Source organism: Aythya fuligula, chromosome 28, assembly GCF_009819795.1.
Source record: "Aythya fuligula isolate bAytFul2 chromosome 28, bAytFul2.pri, whole genome shotgun sequence".
NCBI lineage: Eukaryota > Metazoa > Chordata > Aves > Anseriformes > Anatidae > Aythya > Aythya fuligula.
The window spans coordinates 1,208,645-1,228,421 of NC_045586.1; the positions used below are offsets into that span (position 1 = coordinate 1,208,645).

The following is a 19,777-nucleotide window of genomic DNA, read 5'->3' on the forward strand; positions in this document are numbered from 1 at the left end:
GTGATGACATTCACTATTGTAACATGATAATTCTGGTTCCAGTGGCTGGGAAGGGGAGAAATTATGCATTGCACATGACTTATGCTGGCCCTGTGTTTGTATGAGGGTTTCTAATCACTGTTTATATAAGGGATGGATATAAGGGTGAGAGGTGTGAAGAACATGGGAAGAAAAATGAAAGCAAAATGCCAGTGGTAGGATGCAGTATGATTTTTTATTTGGAACAAGAAATGGCATTTACAATAACAAACCACAAAATGTGAAAGAAAGCTTCCAGTTTCTCAAACAAGATTATAAACACTTCATCAGCAAGCACCGAGCATTTCACACAAGGTACTTTTTCTTTCCTGTGACAGAGCTAATTTTTTCAGCCAAGTTCTGCTCTGGAATATACAAAAAGGTTTTGCTGATGATAAAACCTACCTGGAGAGCAAAGTAACTTTCCAAACAGGAGTTATGTTACATCTTCCAGGTTAAACACAAAACCAGAAAATCAGTATGTGTGTTCTCAGACAGGCTAAATAACAAATTGCTCAGTTTCTAACCCCTATCGCTCTGCCTCTGGCCAGTGAGGATAGAAAAGACACAGTTTGAGAAAACAGTGCATGTTCACAGCAGCAACTTCAAAAGCAAAAAGATAAGAAAAGCAATCAGAAGAGCGATTCCCATGGGTGCTGAGCAGCACCCACAGGTTGCAGAGGATTAGCTGGAGTCGTGGGTGACCAGGGCCTGGGGGAGCTCCTCAGCTCAGATGCACATCCACGTCTTGTTGTTGGGTCCCCGCTGTTTCTCCAGCCATCCACACGCTGCAGTGCTCAGCAGGGCCTGCAGGGCCTGCAGGGCCTGTAGGGATACCTTCTGGACTGCTGGGAGAAGGAGGAAGAGGAGGAGGAGGAGAAGCCCCCATAGGAGAGGGAGCCCTGCAGAGCCCTGGGCTGTTCCAGCCCCAGCCCCAGTGGGGCTGAGCTGCCCACAAAGCTCTCCTGTGGGCAGGAGCTGAGGATGGGGCCAGGGAAGGTGATGACCACGGGTGGGGGGTAGACCACGGCGCGGGAGTCCCCGCAGGAGGTGACACAGGGCTGGCTGCAGGCGTCAGCGTAGGGCTGCGGGCAGGTCACCTCGCAGGGGGGGAAGCAGCGGGAGCTGAGCTGCTGGCTGAGGTAGGACATCCTTCGGGTAGTGAGGTGAACCTGCAAGGTGATAGGAGCCTGAGTCAGCCCGGAGCCACCGCGGGGACCTCCTAAGGAGCTCCACCAGGCTCTGTGCACCTTATGCTGCCAAGGTGGCTGGGAACTTGTGGCAAGGTGCAGCAAATCCCTGAGCTCAAAGCAAAAAGCATGCAGGCTGACCCCATTCATTCCTGAGCCCCTACAGCCCACACTGCAACTGCCCAGTTTGGCCATGAGAATACCCAGGAAAAGGTTTTCACACAAAGCTAGGGACTGACAGTGCTGCAGCTCAGGAGTCGGTTAAGAACATCCCAAACCCACTGTCCCTAAGTAGATAAAGGAGGGTTAAGGGATCAGACTTACTCAGATCAACAAGGAGGAGAAGTGGAGAGCTGTGGTCTGAGGGCTGCTGAGCCAGGAGCCCTTATATACCATCCACCGGTTTGCCTGGGGGGGTTGAGACATCCTGTGTGTTTCATGTTTATTTTGTTGCAAAACACAACAGAGCTTGGCACTCCCCAGGCTCCTATGATTGCTTGATTCACCCTTTGTCTGGTCAATTATCAGTTTCTTCCTACACCCTCTTGTTTCTTCTTTAAACTTGAAACACCTTCACTTCCTGAAACGCTTTGCTGATTTTTCTGGCATTCCAAATATGCTGGAAAACTTACTTATGCGATTGCTCCACTAAGCCAGTATTTTTCACACACTCATCAGTATCACAAGTAGTGCAATGCTCCATGGGCTAAATGTCTTCTCTTAAATCCTTGCTGATGCTGAGGTGAAGCATGGTAGGGCTTATACCTAGACTAAAGATGGTAGATTGATTCTACCTGCCTTGTTTCTCATTCCGGCTATTCCCTGCAGGTCTGATACAACACACTAAAGCATAGAGTTGATTTGTTTAACTAATTCTTGCAGATCTGCTGTGATTTATTTTGCCCCTGAATGCTACACATTCCCTCCTGTGCCCCTCTGAAACCTTTGGACCACAGACCTGGCTAGCACGTCCTTCTGGCTGCAGCAATACTGTGAGCCTGTGTCAGATGTGAACAAAAACCTCCAGTAACTGTTAAAATAGTGCTTTTTTGTTATTATGTTATTAGCTTTTTTTTTTTTTTTTTTTTTTTTTTTTTTTTTTGGCTTGGATGTCAAAAAGAGCAAGACAATCAGATTAGCACAGTCTCATGTGACTTCAATTTGGTTTTTCTTAAGAGAAAAAAAAAAAAAAAAAACATCAGGAGAGCTGACAGCACTCCTGCTCTCAGAACTGGTACTCTACTTTGGGGTAAGCAACGTTGTATTGTGGTGTGTCACAGCTGCATTGCAACCACCTGGCTCCATTACCAAGAGGGGAACAAGTGTGTCCATCGGTTTGTGCTGAGCGCAGAAATCTTAAATCTTACAGGAGACTGTTGCAATGCCGCAAATCACTTGGAAGTTTTCAGTGTCCTCAGTGATTCAATGGATCATCACTGACCTGCATCAGGAAAAGAAAGGGATTAAAGCTTTCCATGTCCCTTTACACTTCCAGGGAAAAAATAATAACAGTCCCCAGGAAAGTAACAAGATATCTGGAGTTAAAGCACAATAATGAATACAGTGTATGAAAACAGCTTCTGATACAGAAACTTCAATAGCTCTAAGATAAAACAATCAAAGAGAAATATTGCAAATCAAGGGAAGTCTAACAGATGACTTCTTAGAAGGAAGAACGCTGAGGAAACCATGGGCTGAGTAATATTTCTTAACAGTGAGGAAACCATTAGCGTGAATGAGGAGTGATGTGTAATCTGTGTGTTTGTGCACTAATTAAGATTTTGTTCACGAGGTGTAAGAGACTCAGTGGGAAGCTCAGGAAATGGTATAAAAAGGGCACACAGCACAGACAGCTCACATCAGACAGCTGCTCTTGACTTCTCCTCTTTGGTGCTTTGAGTAAGTATGACATTTCTGACTTAGAGCATCACACTAGAAAATGTTTAACTGAATCTTTGTCAAATACTCTCTCTTTCTCTTGACATCCTTATGCCTCTCTTCCCTTGAAAACTTTTTCCTCTCACTGGCTTTAGTAGATGTAGTTGGTTTTGCTGCAAAACTTGTTGATGGGAAATCTCCAGGTAGTCGGCAACCTTAGCAGCACGAGGTGCACAGAGCCTGGCGGGGCTCCTTAGGAGGTCCCCGCGGTGGCTCCGGGCTGACTCAGGCTCCTATCACCTTGCAGGTTCACCTCACTACCCGAAGGATGTCCTACCTCAGCCAGCAGCTCAGCTCCCGCTGCTTCCCCCCCTGCGAGGTGACCTGCCCGCAGCCCTACGCTGACGCCTGCAGCCAGCCCTGTGTCACCTCCTGCGGGGACTCCCGCGCCGTGGTCTACCCCCCACCCGTGGTCATCACCTTCCCTGGCCCCATCCTCAGCTCCTGCCCACAGGAGAGCTTTGTGGGCAGCTCAGCCCCACTGGGGCTGGGGCTGGAACAGCCCAGGGCTCTGCAGGGCTCCCTCTCCTATGGGGGCTTCTCCTCCTCCTCCTCTTCCTCCTTCTCCCAGCAGTCCAGAAGGTATCCCTACAGGCCCTGCAGGCCCTGCAGGCCCTGCTGAGCACTGCAGCGTGTGGATGGCTGGAGAAACAGCGGGGACCCAACAACAAGACGTGGATGTGCATCTGAGCTGAGGAGCTCCCCCAGGCCCTGGTCACCCACGACTCCAGCTAATCCTCTGCAACCTGTGGGTGCTGCTTAGCACCCTACCCATGGCTTTCTTACGATCTTTTTCTTTTGATGTTGCTGCTGTGAAAATGCTTCTTTTCTATTCTTAGAAATCTGAATCTTGACTAAGCAAAACATGTTCCTCACTGTTAGAGCAATAAAACACTATTATCATTGAAACCAATTTGTATATGTTTTTAATTTTGGGGAGACTTGCATTATTTCTTTAGTCTTTTTTTTTTTTTTTTTTTTTTTTTTTTTTTTTTTTTTATAACCAGATGTTTAATATATGAAAGATTCACAGATGTGACCTTGCACTGTGATTTGCCCTTCCCATCTGAAACTTGAGCTGCAAGGAAGAGCACCGTACTGAACGCATTCAATGTAGATTACCAAGTTGTCCTGTTTGTCAAACACTGAGGTCCATCTTGTACACTTTCCTTTATTTTGCTTAACCTGTATAGTTCTTGCTTCCAATAAACACTTGTGATTGCATCCAAATACTATATATGTTTGCTTTCTGTTTTGGGATACTGCAGCCTCTGCAAACCAATTGAACCAAACCATCCCCTTATCTTGGAGATCAGTGAGATTAATATTATGCTCTCACAGACCTAGTGTTTATTTAATGCCTATGGATTCATTCATCAGGAAACTCTGCTTACAACATGCTAGGCTTGCCTGCGTATGTGATTTAATCTTTACAAGGAGCCAGGTGTGAGAAACTGCCCAGCCCTTAGTTAAAATTTTCAGGACTATAGTGAAGTTCTAAATAGCCAGTATAGTTCAACCGTACTTCCTGTGCATTTCTATGTTTCTTTTTTTGTTTGTTTGTTTGTTTGTTTTTTGTTTAATCCAGAACTATTCTAATTACATATAACAGAGTAATAAAAAATGAATATTAGCTTATTATAGTTCTATGTGACATAGAGAAGTGAAAAGGGAATATTGCATGGGGCACAGCACGTTCCCAGAGACAAGAAGTTATTTAACAATGAAACCCAAGTCTGAGATACAAGAAACTTGAATCCTCTTCCCTGTTCTGTATGTTCATAGTCAGAATTCTGAGAGCATAGAAGTACCCCAGCTGGGATTGCAATTAACCAATAGCAGATATATTTTAGTACCTTAGCTTCTTGTTATTGTACAGAGAAAAGGAGTATCCTACTGGAAACCTAAGAAATAAGGAGCATAAGTTGGAATCTGAGGAAGGTCAACAAACTCACATTTCTGAGGATAGCTTAGATGACCAAGAAAAGGCTACATTAAAGTGAAGCAGGTGCAGGAAGTTCTCAGAAAGTAGGCAGCAGTGACCCAACAGTGCTCAGGGACCAGGTGGAAGCACTAAATAGTGTGTTTAGCTAAGCAACCTCTCAGATGTAGCTTGCTATCACATTAAATCTCTTTAGCAGAGCAGTGTATAGTAACCCTGCTTGATTTCAAGATCTGGGCTCTTTTAGTTCACTGTCCTAACAAAAGTGTACTGGAAGATCAAATCTGCACCTCTGCTGCACATTGTGCCAGGTGTGCTTAGCTAGCTCCTGTTTTACAGTAAATGTCCTATGCTCTTTTGTTATGCTGTGTCTGGGCATGAAAATTGTGATACATCTCTTTTCCATTCCCTGTATTGCTTTCTGCCTCTGGTAGTTTTCTAGAAGTGCAAGGGATAAAGCAAACAACAGTATGGGAAAACTCATTGTTGAGAAGAAGACCAGAATGATGCTACTGATTATTTAGGGTCTCTGTTTCCCTCCTGCTATGGGACTTAACTAGAAAGGAAGCACCAATGTTTTGTTCAGGAGATTCTTTCAACCATGTTGTGTTATAAAACACATAGAAGAGAAAACTAGAATGCTAATATTATAATGCAGCATGACTTTTTAATAGGAGATAAAGCCGGAGGGTTTACAATAGAAACAACATGTTTACACAGAAACTGGAGAATCTGAGGCTTTAACAACTGAGGCTTCTTGTTCAGGAAACTTCATTTCAAGCACAGTGTTCTTTTCTTCTTCTGTAGCTGTAAGTGTGATGGACTGGTCCAGTTTTCATCCCTTAACATAGTCCTTGATGGACATCAGGCAGCATCAGGTCATAGCATCACAGCTCTTCCATTATGCTTGGTGTAAAATATAGGAGTGAATGTAGAAGCAATGCTAATGCATTTGAAAATCTGGACCACAAGAAGAATAGAAAAGCATGCTTATAATGAAGGAGGAAGAAGTGCAGAAGCAGATATGAGCACAAATATAAAATTTTAACAAGATTCAGCCTTTTTAAGACAGCATCTTAGAAACTTCTCTTGCTCATCCTATGCTTGAGTTTGGATCTTGCATTCACTATCCTGACTGCTCTTGGTGCAAGTATATTCTTGCTGGGTTTGGCAGGGCTCACTCTTCCTAAAGTGGTAGCCACTTAATCTCTGAGAGCAATAAGGGTATGCAAATTTGCTCCCCTGTGATCCCCCATAAACCTGAGAGCCTCTGTAGCCATAAGATTCCCCATAGCCAAGTGAGTTCCAAATGCCAGCTGGTGCTGAGGATCCCACTATGCTTTCCTGAGGACAGGAGCTGAGAATTGGCCCAGGAAAAGTGATGACAACAGGGGGTGGGTAGACCACCGCCCTGGAGTCACCACATGATGTGATGCATGGCTCGTTCCAGGCACTGGCGAGGGGCTGTGGGCAGGCCACCTCACATGGACTGAAGCTCTGGTAGTTGCACAGCTGTCTGTAGGAAGACATGGTTCTGCAATGGAAGTGGATCTGAAACACAGGAAGACAGAGAAATACATGTAAAATAAGTGGCTAGCTGGACAGAGATTTGTGTGTGCTCAGGTGTATTTGATGAAGATGTTATATGGTTGAGTAGCGTCTTGAGCAGAGATAAGGGTTTAGTTCCAGGCTCTTTTTCCCATCTTTTAGTCACACTGCTTGAATTATATTTATCCTCTCTACTTGCCAAACTCTTATCTCTTTCTAACCACCCTGAGTACATCAAACAACCTATATTTTTGCCATGTCTATACATGGTGCATCAGAACAAATCCATAAGCGCTACATCTAAGCAGTGCCAGGTTCAGCTGTGTTTCTTTCTCTTATAAAGGAGCACAGATCTATCTGTACTTCAGGAGACCAGTAGCCATCTCACCCAGCACCCTTTCTTCAGTAGCTGACCTGCAGGACAGGATTTTCTGCACCCCTGGTTACAGCTACCCAATTGCAGCAGTTGGCACTTTTATCAAAAGTTTAAAGGTCTCTAGTCCTAAAGATTAAAATTGTTGTTTGTACAGCAAGGGAAGTAGACTTTCTACACCAGTTCAATGCAGGACTTCTCAAAGACAGGACCTAGGTTTAATTAGAACTAGTCATTTTTTATTTAAACAAATTTGAAAACAGTAGGCATGACAGCAATAAAAATTTTAGAGCACCCTCTCACACAGGGCTTCAGAAATGAGTTTAACTTTCTACTAAATCCAAGACTGGGCTGCAGCTAGCCTCTACACTAGCTTTAGGAACTAAAGTCTCAAAATGCTCAAAGCTCAGACTTAACCAGGTCTGTGGGAATCCCTCAAGAAACTGGGTAATGCCAACCCCAGGTCTTCAGCAGGATCCATGACCTGCTGGCCCTGTCACTGCAACAGCAGACATCCAGGTAGGATTCAATTAGAATTATCATTAAAAGAGCATATCAAAAAGGCACAGAGAATTAAAAACTTACTTGAGTCCTAGAGGAGAAGTCAGGAGAAGCTGTTGGCAGAGAGATGAGCAGTGCGGGCTTATATACTGTTTCTCAGATAGCCTGGAGGATCTGAGGCACCTTTTGCGCATGAGGTTTGATTAGATTCAAAACAGAAGCGATTACATGTAACACCTCACAGTGTATAATCATTTTGCTCACTGTTTGCAGCTATTAGGCAATTCCCATCTTCCCCTCACATCTTACTATGTCATCCTACCCTAAACTTCTTGATCTCATTCAGATTCACCAGATTTCAGCCTCTATGAAATGAATCCCAGTCTTTAGCCCTCTGTGGTAATGAATGGTAGCTCAGTTATGATAAAATTTGCTGATGCATGTATGGTATTTTATCTTTTTATTTATTTACTTATTTTAAAATCCACTTAGAGCTGGGGCACGGACTGTAAGTATTATCTTTGAAACTCCAAGGTGCAACTCTGTTTATTTTGCCTTCTTCATGTCCCCATTTGAGCCACTCAGTATCAATCTGAGGTTTTCACTCCAAGACTCAATACTTTTAGAACAGGGCAATATCTGTATTCTTGGCCACAGACAGCCTTGATTTTGGAAGCCAACAGTGCAGAGCCCATTTAGGGAACATGGGGATGATCAAAATTTGTTCATGATGTCTCAAATGGAGTAAGAAAATTAATGGTAATTCTAGAAGATGTCTTTAAAAAGGATTTCAGTGATTTTGAGAAACCATTAACTGCTTTAGCCCTTGAATTTCCCTGTAATCTATCCACTACAGGGGACACATTTGGAGAAGGAAAATTCCATCTATTTTTACTTGCACTACCCTCTAACATGACTCTCCAGGGCAAGACTTAAAGTGCCTGCAACCAGACTATAAGCAAATAATGAATTACAGCAGTATATTCCACTAGACACTGTCATGACATCACGGACCATGCAACCAGGTGCCTAATACTACTTGGGATGGAGAAGTAAGTAAAAACTAGAAAATCATAAAAAAGAATCTTGATTCATTCCCACCCACAAACAACTAAGGGAGTGGATTGATACTAGGAAGGATCTGGTCATTGAAGTTTTGAAAGGAACCGAAACACAAGGTGTAGCATTGTGTAATAACATGATGAAGCAGGGAACACCATAGTAATTATGATAAGTCAGAAAAAAAAATTTGCATCATCTAGATGAACTGCATATGCAACAAATATCAGTTGGTAAAGCAACATGTTATCCTGAACACTGCTTTTTCATACTCATGAGGACTTTGAGAAAGTGGAAAACAGTGCTTACTTGTCAACACTTTTCTGGGCACTCCTTTTGTTATACAGTCTCTTCTAATTTGGTTAAGACTGAATTTATTCAACAGTTTCCCAGGTATTGAAATGCAGTCAGAAGAGCAGCTTTATGCAGTTGACAATTATTCTGCTAACATCCTGATTCTTCTAAGAGTTTGATATGAGTCTATCTCCAGGGAAGCTTTTCCATGAAACAGTGTGAAAACTCATTTATAAATTATTAGGTGGGGACTTCTTTGATGGCAGAGGATTGCTTAGGGTACCCCACTGCTCTTATTTTTTTCCATGGGTTAATCTTTAATGCATAACCTTTAAACAGCTTCATAATGCATAAACATGAAAGCTTTATGAAAGTTTTTTTTTGGAGGCAACCTTAGTTTTTGCATGTTCTGCTTTGGTGTAAGGTTGTCACTGTCCTTGGAAGACTTCACCAGCTAACTGACAACTCACACCAATTTCAGGAATTTCTAGGTGGCCATCTTAAAGTGTAATATCATCAGACTTTTAAGTAAAATAAAAACATGTCTATACTCTGTTTACAAGAATGAAAGACAGTTCAGGGATCTCAGGTGGCCATAGGTGGTTTATAACCAATTAGGGTCTCAAGGGAAAATGCAAATTTCAGAGACACCAGAGATGAGATATCTGATCCATACCATAGACCTGTAACAGCTCCACTCACAGATCTTTAGTTGACACAGACGGAAACGAGGAAAACTGTATCAAAATATGCAGCTAAGCACTATTTCTTCAGAGGTTTCATGGAAAGATGACTAAGCATTGCATAGCAGGAAATACTATTTACAACTTCAAAGTACCAGAGCCATTCAGCCGCTCTGAATTTAAGCAAGGAGGCAGTGGCTGTGGTCCTGCCCCTTGCCCTCTCCTCAGCTGTGTTTTTGGGGACTGATGGAAAGAAAAACAAAACAAAACACAAAACAGATAACCCTGCACAAATGCCCAAAGTTCTGTTCTTACTTTTCTTAATCATTTTTCTTAATCCCACTGACTTCATCTCTTTCACTGAATTTCATCAACATTTTTGAAGGGTACCATAGAAAACTAAACAGCAAAGAAGAAACAAACAAACATAAAACCCCAAACACTATGAATCAGACAACATGAGGCAAGAAACTGTCAATGGTGGTGCAGATTGTTGGGATTTTTGGTCTGGTTTGCTTTTTTTTTCTTCTTCTTCCCTGGCTTCATCGTGAATAATTTTTTTTCTCTCCTGTGATCATTGTGGGCTTAATGGTGACAGCTCATAACTCATGAGTGAGGCCCAGTGCAGGCAATGCTCAGCTGCATCTGTAGCTTCTCCTTGACCTTTGTGACCCTTCTGCAAAATTACATCACTCACCATTTTTCCTTCCGTGTTTATTTTCTATTGTATGGAGACAGGCTCTCTGTCTTTTTCTCTAGCTTAGCAGGGGAGGACCCTGCTGCTGAAGGTAAAAACCACCCAAATGTTAACTGTAACACTGTTGGGAATAGGCACACCTGTATTTTCCTACCACCTCTTCCTCTGAATCAGCAAGTGATGCTAAGACACTTTACCCTGATGTCTCAATTACCCTTCCTGTAACAACCACCTAGTCCACAGGTGTGTAGTGAAAATGCTGTCTTTTAACGTAAGAGTTGCATTCCTGACCACGTAGTCTCTAGCTGGGCTTCACCACACCTTCACCTGCCCTGCAGCTGGCTTTGTGCAGGGTGATGTCCCAGTGAGACCAGGCTCCAGGTATTTCCAGAGGGATGCACTCCATGGCTGGCGTCCAAAAGACAGACAGACATATGTCCCACTTGGCTATGGTCTGGCACCCATCATGGTATTGCATGTCCTGGCTGAGTTTGGGTACATGTTCCAGGACTTTTAGGAGATGGATCATCATCCCAGGGAACATCATCCCTGGGGCAGCAGGTATAGGGAACAGCAGGTCTGAAGAACTTTTGTTTCTTTCATCAGCAGCAACGGGGAGATGTTTCTACCACTGTGTCCATGATCTGCATGCTGCACTGTGGCTGCGCATTGGTGCCTTGGGTCTCCAACATCATATTGCAGGCTGACTCCTTTAAAAAAAAAAAAAAAAAAATAGCTGCAGCATGCAATTTTGTCATGGTCAGTAAGCACGGCTGTGATGTGGCTAAGCCCAACTCTGCTGCAAGTTCACATACTCTAGCTTGCAGAAAGCTAAGCATTTTCAAGACTGCACAAGTCAGGCCCTCAGAAATGTTGATGGGAGAGGAAGTCAGTAATCCTCATCAGGCTTTCTGTCTCAGGATGCATTTTTTTCTCTGTTCAGGGAGGAAGATAAGCCCCAAAGAGCTTGTTGTGACAAGGACTGAATAGAGCCTTTCCCTGTAGACCACACCCTGAAATGTGCACCTGGATTCCAGGCTTCTCTTGCCCCTGATTTTTTAGCTGCTGTGCCTGACCCTCATTGCTTTTCCTTCCCCATGTCCTTCTGTGAAGTACTGGGGTATATGGTACGGTTATGGTGGCTGGACGGTAAGTCCAGCCAGGAGGTCTAAGGAAGGGCTTCAGAAATACCTCTGACTGCTTTGCAAGGTATGGAGGCTCACCATGCTCTTGGGATGGTTGCATTTATATCACAAGATACTAAAGAAATAGGGGGATGAAGGAGCGTTCACTGTCTTTGTCAGATTTTCTTTTTGATCCTCAGGCTATCAAATGCAGCAAAAATGTAGTACACGTATAACATCTGTGTGAAGCATTCGGGATCCATATCATGGCCTTTTCAGACCTTAATTAATGCAAGAGACTAGTCATCCAGGTTTATTTCAGCATCAGTGGGATACAAATTTAGAAAACAAATTAATAAATGCAGAAAGCATTATAGTGTGCAATAGAAAGGATTTTATTGGGACTAACAAATAGAATTTATCAGAGCGTGACAACACTTCAAGGAACAATGCAGAAGAATTAAGTTAAATTTACACAACAGCAAAGTAAAAAGGGATTACGTGCAGAACAGGATCATGAGCAGAGATCTAATACAAAGGGGAACAGAGTGTCTGGGCTTGCTTCTCAGGGAGGCGATAGTGCCAGACAGCCCCAGAGGACTCTTGCTGCAGCCCTGCTGCTCACTCAGAGACCGTGGTTTTGCTTTCCCCCCTACAAGGTCTTGGTGCTGGGGAGATCACAGCGGGGCTTTGAGGGGCAGTACGTCGTCTTGCGGGTGTAGGAGCTGTAGGAATACCGGCCACCTGGGGCAACCCCAGACCCCGAAGGGCTCTGGACATCCTGGGAGCTTCCAAGGCTGAAGGAACTGCCCAGCCCCAGCGGGGCTGAGCTGCCCACAATGCTCTCCTGAGGGCAGGAGCTGAGGATGGGGCCCGGGAAGGTGATGACCACGGGTGGGGGGTAGATTATGGCTCGGGAGTCCCCACAGGAGGCGACGCAGGGCTGGCTGCAGGCATTGGCGAAGGGCTGTGGGCAGGTCGCCTCACAGGGTGAGGGACGGCTGTAGTTGCAGGTCTGCTGGTAGGAAGACATCCTTCTGCCTGGAGACGAGCCTGAAAGACACGGGGTGGGGAGAGCACAGGTCAAGGGTGGGAGCGTGGTAGTGTGGCAAAGGGGAGCCTTCACTTATCCAAAACAGTGACAGCGAAGGAACACATTCAGAGAACAAGTGCCCCAAGTAAATGCTTTATAACCAAAAGTCAGAAAGATAAAATATATTTTACTCTATTCCCTGTTACTCTGTTCCACATCTTGAAATGATGCTTACAGCACTCTCTACCTGAATTTCTTTAAAGTAAACAGAATTAACATTTTTCGCTTAACCCTCCCATGTCCCCCAAAGACAATTACTTACTTGGTTCAACAGCAGATGGAAAAAAATGAGAACTGAAGTGGTTTGGAGGTGCTTGGCTGCAGGTGCTTTTATACCATTCCCCAGTTTGCCTGGGGGAAGCAAAGCATTCTTGTCCTCATTAGTCCTCCTTGTTCTTCCAACCACCAAATACGCTTTGTTTGCATGTGTCAATCAAGGTAATTGCTTTGCATATAGTTTCTTGTAACTGAACTACTCCACCCAAGATGGCATTACTTTTAAGTTGCTGTCCACAGATGTCATGTCAAAATGGTGGGGGGCATTTCTGTCTTTGCTATAGCTCTTTTGACTTTGTTGTAAATAAAGGGACATTGTATTTACTTTGCTGTGAAGCTGCAAAATAAGTTTTCACAATATGTTGCTGCATTTAACTTTAAAATCTGTATATGATTTGGTCACATACTGGTGCTTGCTTGTATTTCTTGCTATTATAAATACTAAGTCAAAACTAGCATTAAAGGTCCCAGACTTCTGTCCAAAGCCATAGCAGTATGATTCTTTAATTACTGTTTCAGTTTAACTTTTCATCTTTTCTAGCAATTCATTTACAAAGAAAGAAATCTATGTTTTAGAAGAAATATTTGCAAATCATTCTTTTTAAATTTAAAGCCCATCCTTAGCATTGGACTGTTAGCTACAATATGCTGTTATGGGAAATAGTTTCACAATACCCAGATCAGACCATGGCAAAACAGGATTTTGTGTTTATTTAGATAATCAGATTTACTAGATTGTGCCCTGTTTAATGTGACAGGTCTTAAATTTTACACATACAACATGGAAACTCATGTCCAGCTCTCAGCTGATGTACCTGGCCTTAGAACCAACATAGAAGTATTATCAAATTGGTCAGCCTTAACTTGGGGAATATCCTTTAGTCTTAAAGCTTTCGTATATCATCACACATTTCTTACCATATTTGGAAACAGTACAGTACAGAAATAATACGGTTACATGTTGGCAACCTGTGTTAGCCACCACATCCCTGCCCTGTTATTTTCTAGACTGAGACAAGCCAGAAGCTCTGTGTGTTATGTTTGACAGTATCAATTGTACAGACTTAAGTTCCCGTAAATGAGTTTTTCTTCTGGTTGTGTACAGTAATTTTTCTTCCCTTTGTCTTGGAGATGCGTATTTAGGTTGTCAGTAGCTTCGAGCTGGACAATCTTCTGTTTTGTTTCTTGCAGTTCTCCAAACAATGGTACTTGACTCAGTGTCAAAATACGGGAAATAAAAGAAAGAGGAGTTGGCTGCTCAGGTGCCCCTCCCAGCTCTCCCACTGAATCAACGGATGTCTGAGTGCATTACTTAGTCTGATTTCATGATAGAATTATTAAAAGCCAATAAAAATAGTCTAATTCACTTGAGTGGTTTTGTATAACACAGTGAAAAAGCAACATTTTTGCATGAAAATACAGATTTGGTATTTCCCATACCCCACTGCCCTGACACTCGACTGTGCTCATTCTGGCAGCAGGAACTGACTCTGCCTTGTGAGCTCCTCAGACCTTCAAGTGTGTTGGCAGCATGGGTATGTGTTATGCAGCGTGCATCTTGATGAGCAGTTGACTGCTTTTACAGTCATTTCCATGGAGTAGTAGCCACCTTGTAAATACGGAAAGAAATTGTAGCCTTCCAGGTCCGCCTGGGTCACCATCCTTCATTCTATCATCCATTTGAGAATCCACCCTAATGCAGATGATCATTATTGTTGCATTGCCAAACTTGACCACGATCCATCTGGCTTACTAAGGATTTAATTCCAGAGGGATTTCACAGGACCAAGGAGAAGGTGTTGCAAGGCTTGGAGAATCCCATGCAAGGACTCCCCAGTATGGTCTTCTAGGTCTGACAGATCCTGGGGGCTGGCCCATAAAACTCATTTCATCTTAACTGCCTTCACAGATAGTTGCATACTTTCTGTACACAGTACAGTGTTTTTTGTTTTGTTGTGTTTTGTTTTTTGGTTTGATTTATTCTGCCTCCAAGTCAACCTTTCCCTTTTGCAGTTTTATACTATATTAAGTATTTTGCCCAGCAGGTGAAATACTGTTCTGTGCAAGCCTGTCTAACACCCACATGAAATGGGAAATTACTACTGATGATTTCTAGAAGGGATGATTAAGACGGAGGCCAAATAATTTACCAAACATCTCTTGGCAATTAAGTGAGACTTTGGGAGGAGATCTCAGGCATGTCTTGTACTTGTTAGTATTATTTATAATTGTAACTCTATTACCTGACAGCTTATGTAAATGAGGTTGGCACCCAGATACCATGAAAATGGAGATCTGGGACAGTCACTGCTGTCACTGTATCAGAGCCGGCTAAGTCTAGGTATGAGAGGAAGGATTACTGTCCCCTCATTGCACTGGAGAGGCTTACGCAGGGGGCGGGCTGTCCTCACCCCAGTGCATGTAGAGGATGACCAGGGTGTCTTAAAAACCTCTCCCCAGATTCTTGGCAAAGGACCTACTGGAAATCTGTTTTGACTGCTGTGCATTAACTGGAATGTATTTTCCCTGTCCTGGGTCTAGACTTGATATGTTGTTTTCTGTTTTCTGTATTGTAGTTTCCCTAGTAGAATCAGGACCAAAACCAGAGTAATGTATCTTTCTTTAATAAATAGCAAAGACAAGAGTGCATTTCCATCCCACCTGATACATCCACAGAGGCACAGATTACAGCTCACAGCAGGGCAGGGACATGAATTTTGCTGTCAAGAGGTAGTCATCATGTGTAATCTAATTCAGCACTTCAATTAATAAATACAGTAAGCAATATCTTTGACATGTAAATCCTTTAAAAAACATTAAATTTAAACCTAGGTACAGGAGGGCACACATCATTTCACCACTCACTATTGTCTATGGTCTCTTACATCAGATGAGGAGCTGGATACAATTTCCCGTTGTAAATGTATTTATTCCAAAGTCCCATATGTAGCTGGACCAGGATCCACAATCTGAAAGGGTCCTCCATGATGTTTCAGAATAAAGGAGTGGTTAAAACTGATATATTTTGGAATACCTTGTGCATGATATTAATTCTGCCCTAGTGTCTTTAAGCAAAGACATTCTTTTTCACCTCGTTTGAAATCCTGTTTCCAGTCCCTCCACAACCCTTTCAAAATAAGCTGTATAAATCAGCTATTAACATCAGAAAGGCTCCTGTATTTCTCTGTAACTGTGAACAGGATGATCACCATAACTTAAGCATTGTAGTGCTGCCATCTGTGGATTTTTCCACCTGTTGAGGAAAATGAATGGAATTTAAAAACAAACAACATCAAAATATACATACACACACATGAAATGTTTCTTGTTTAGGTTTTGTATTCAGGTATTAGTTTCATCTCACCTTCTAGCTAAAAGGTTTGAACAAAACCAACGCATTATATCCCCCCCCAAAATTACATATATTTTTTTTTCAAAGCAGTTCTCTCTCCTGCTGATCTGATTTACATGTGCTTTGAAGCTTGGACAAGTGAAGGAAGGAAGTTAATCTCTGCAATGAATAGTAAGAAATGAAGGATGAATACTGTCCCTATTTTGAGGTGTAAGATATCCTCATGCTGCCACGTGGATATGAGACCATTCAACTAAAAATTGCTTGACAGCAAATACGCAAAGAGATTCCTCCACCCATAAACGTGACAAATGCAGGAAAGTTTGTTTTGTAACAAGGAAGGACCGCATGCCCGATGTGTGGCTCAGACCCTGGAGTTGCTCTGAGGAAAAGTATAAAAGCAGTTGGAGCACGGAGCAGTTCATTCGACTTCTGCCTTCTCCTCCATCGTGAACTGAGTAAGTTACACTTCAGTTAAATCTGTTCTATGAATTTGAAGGCCACTTTAATGAGAATTTTAATGTACTTTTGTCTGAGCATTTAATGTCTTTGATTATTATTGGAAAAAGTTATTTTCATAAAAGGTTCTGTAATTTTGTTTTGCTTGGCAGATTTAGATTCTGAGAGCAATGGGCTTCAAGACCTAGTTGTAAATTTTGGTGAAAGAACACCTAATATTTTTCTCTAGGTCTCAAACTGCTTTGCAAAGAAAACAATACTTTCAAGAATATTTTCAAAATATGTTGTGAGACTAAAATGTTGTCTGTCCTTCATGAAGCTTCAATAACTTCTAACAGATCATCTTCAGTATTTCTGTATATAAATTGCAATCAGATTTTATACTTAGCTATAGAATATTAACTTTCTGAATACTGTGTGATGTGGATAAGTGAGGGCTCCCCTTTGCCATACTACCACGCTCCCACCCTTGACCTGTGCTCTCCCCACCCCGTGTCTTTCAGGCTCGTCTCCAGGCAGAAGGATGTCTTCCTACCAGCAGACCTGCAACTACAGCCGTCCCTCACCCTGTGAGGCGACCTGCCCACAGCCCTTCGCCAATGCCTGCAGCCAGCCCTGCGTCGCCTCCTGTGGGGACTCCCGAGCCATAATCTACCCCCCACCCGTGGTCATCACCTTCCCGGGCCCCATCCTCAGCTCCTGCCCTCAGGAGAGCATTGTGGGCAGCTCAGCCCCGCTGGGGCTGGGCAGTTCCTTCAGCCTTGGAAGCTCCCAGGATGTCCAGAGACCTTCGGGGTCTGGGGTTGCCCCAGGCGGCCGGTATTCCTACAGCTCCTACACCCGCAAGACGACGTACTGCCCCTCAAAGCCCCGCTGTGATCTCCCCAGCACCAAGACCTTGTAGGGGGGAAAGCAAAACCTCTGAGCCCTGCTGCAGGCATCCTCTGGGGCTGTCTGGCACTATCGCCTCCCTGAGAAGCAAGCCCAGACACTCTGTTCCTTTTCCTCTTAGACCAGCTACCTGCTAAAATCCCAACTCTGCATTCAAGAGGACATTTGAAAAATAGAGAAAAAGCCTCACTTTGAATTAAAGTGGCTTCCAGAAGACTAAAGAGCACCACATACTAGCTCACATATGTACAAGCCATTCTAGATATCTGAACTGATGTTTCCTGACTTGTGAAGTATAATGGAAAAAGTCACAAAGTGCTTGTTTGCTCCTAGTACCTGCTCTGTTTCAGGTAGTCTGGGATTTTTTAAAAATACAAGCAGTGGAAAATCAAACCTGACTTAAATGTAACAAAACAAGAAGGTCATGTTATGAGCTGCAGCCCCTGAAGAAGACAACCATGTCCTTTTGCTGCAAACCCTGCAAATACGTTCTGTACTCTCTGGATTGTAATGTTCTGCTGCTGTGAAGTCCTTGTCCTACTTTAATTAAAGCTTATATTGCACTGCATCATTTGTCTTCTGATTTCCTTTTCCCATCAGACTATAACTATTGGACAGAGATGGTAAGATGATTCCTCATCTGAGACACAGGCTTCTTTGGGTGTCCTTTGCTGTTGATTGACAAGGTGTACTGGGTGTGGGGGCACACTCCGCTCACCCACAAGCTGTGAACATCCTCAGGATCTTTTGTAAAGATTCCTGGTGGAAGGGGTACAACCTAATTTCAGTGCAAAAGTCTATTGGTAGATGTTATCTTCACCCTCCCCTGCCTTAAAAGAGTTGCACTTGGTATCCACACTACATTTTAAGTGCATTTGTTGCTCAGAGCCATTTGCCAGTGGCAGTCAGATGTAGGTGACAGATACAGGTTTCTGTCCCGGGAAGGCCCTAGTGAGTGCTCCTGCCAGGAGCTGGGACCAAACAGCTTGGAATCTGCAGTTTGCAGTAATATGTAGGTTCCTGTTGGGGGGGGGGGGGGGGTTCTCTTGCTCTAAGAGCTAAAAGTGAAGGGCTCTGACTCCTCTTTCCAAGGTGCTGAATACTTTAGGCCAGAGGAAAACTGCTTTTTGGTGACTACTAGAGACAGAGCATCATCTGCAAGAGCAAACAAGTAGCTCAGGACAAAGTGAAGTCTTTTCTTTGAGACTGAGGTGGAACAAACACAAGGTTGGTGCTGTGCAATACGGCTTTTAATGTGTGAGAGAAGCAGAGCTAGCAGTTGCAATAATGCAGGGAGTAAAGACAGACATTTCAGGAGTTTCAAGTATTAAAACCAAAGTTTGATATGGAGTCATACATTTGGTACAAGAAGTTCTGCTTTCCTTATTACAGCTACAAACTTGAGTTATATGTCCCATTTTAACCCTTTTACAATATACTTATTTTAAAGCAGCTAATAGTAAGACAAATGAGGTTTCCATTATTCTTCTACTCTAGTTTTGTGGAAGACCACAAATAATATACACAGTCTTGGACACATTAAATTAACCTCAAGGACATTGAGGACACCTCAAACAATACTTGCAATGCACAGATATACATTGTTTTTGTGTGTGTGTAGCTGAACATCCAGCCCATCGCCAAGGACAGTGCAATAAATGCGGAGGTGGAAAGGTAGAAAAAAAAATGCCAAAAGCTTGAAGAGTTAAGTGGAAAACATGCTTATAGGTTGAGCTGGTTATATTTTCTAATTAAAAGGTAAATTTTATTGAAAGTGGAGCTTCAGGTCAATTAAAATTGTAAGTTAAATCCATTTACATGGAGTGAAAATGACATAACAGTTTTGCAAAGGAAAAGTGGTTAAAAAATGTTTTAAACCATTTAACTTTGAGCTCTCCCTAGGACTAATCAATTTTACTCACTGCTTTAAAATCTAAAGTGCTGTTTTGAAAGGGCTCAGATTTTAAAATAATTATTTTTATGTTGTTTTCAAAGAGGATTTTTTATCTTTTTCCTCTTTGAATAATTAGTTTTCTTCGCTGAACTAAATCTTCTTTACTGTGTGTGTGTGTTTGCCCAGCTCTACCTCTAAGCCTGTTTTTCTGGACACTTCAGAAAGCACCCAGCTCCTGCTGGCTTCATTCAGAGCTGGGAGGTCTCAGCTCTGCTCAGATTCAGACCCAGTTTCCCATCCATAATTTTCTGCCACCCTGGTCGCTTCGTGCAGTGAACTTCACTGTATTTAGCATGGCCCCGAACTTCCTCGGCTGTAAGTGCTGTACCGGCGGTAGGAGTATGGGCTACAATACCCCCTGCCCAGTGGTGGGAATGCAGAACTG

General features: G+C 43.1%; 1 protein-coding gene across 1 annotated transcript; it reads right to left on the bottom strand.

The window, feature by feature from the left end:
• Positions 1-950: 950 nt before the first annotated feature.
• LOC116499533 (beta-keratin-related protein-like) lies at positions 951-1,169 on the bottom strand (the record flags this gene model as incomplete). The annotated part of the gene is made up of 1 exon (XM_032204287.1): positions 951-1,169. A coding segment is annotated over exon 1 (219 nt), but the record flags the coding sequence as incomplete, so codon positions are not given.
• Between the last annotated feature and the right edge of the window lie 18,608 nt (positions 1,170-19,777).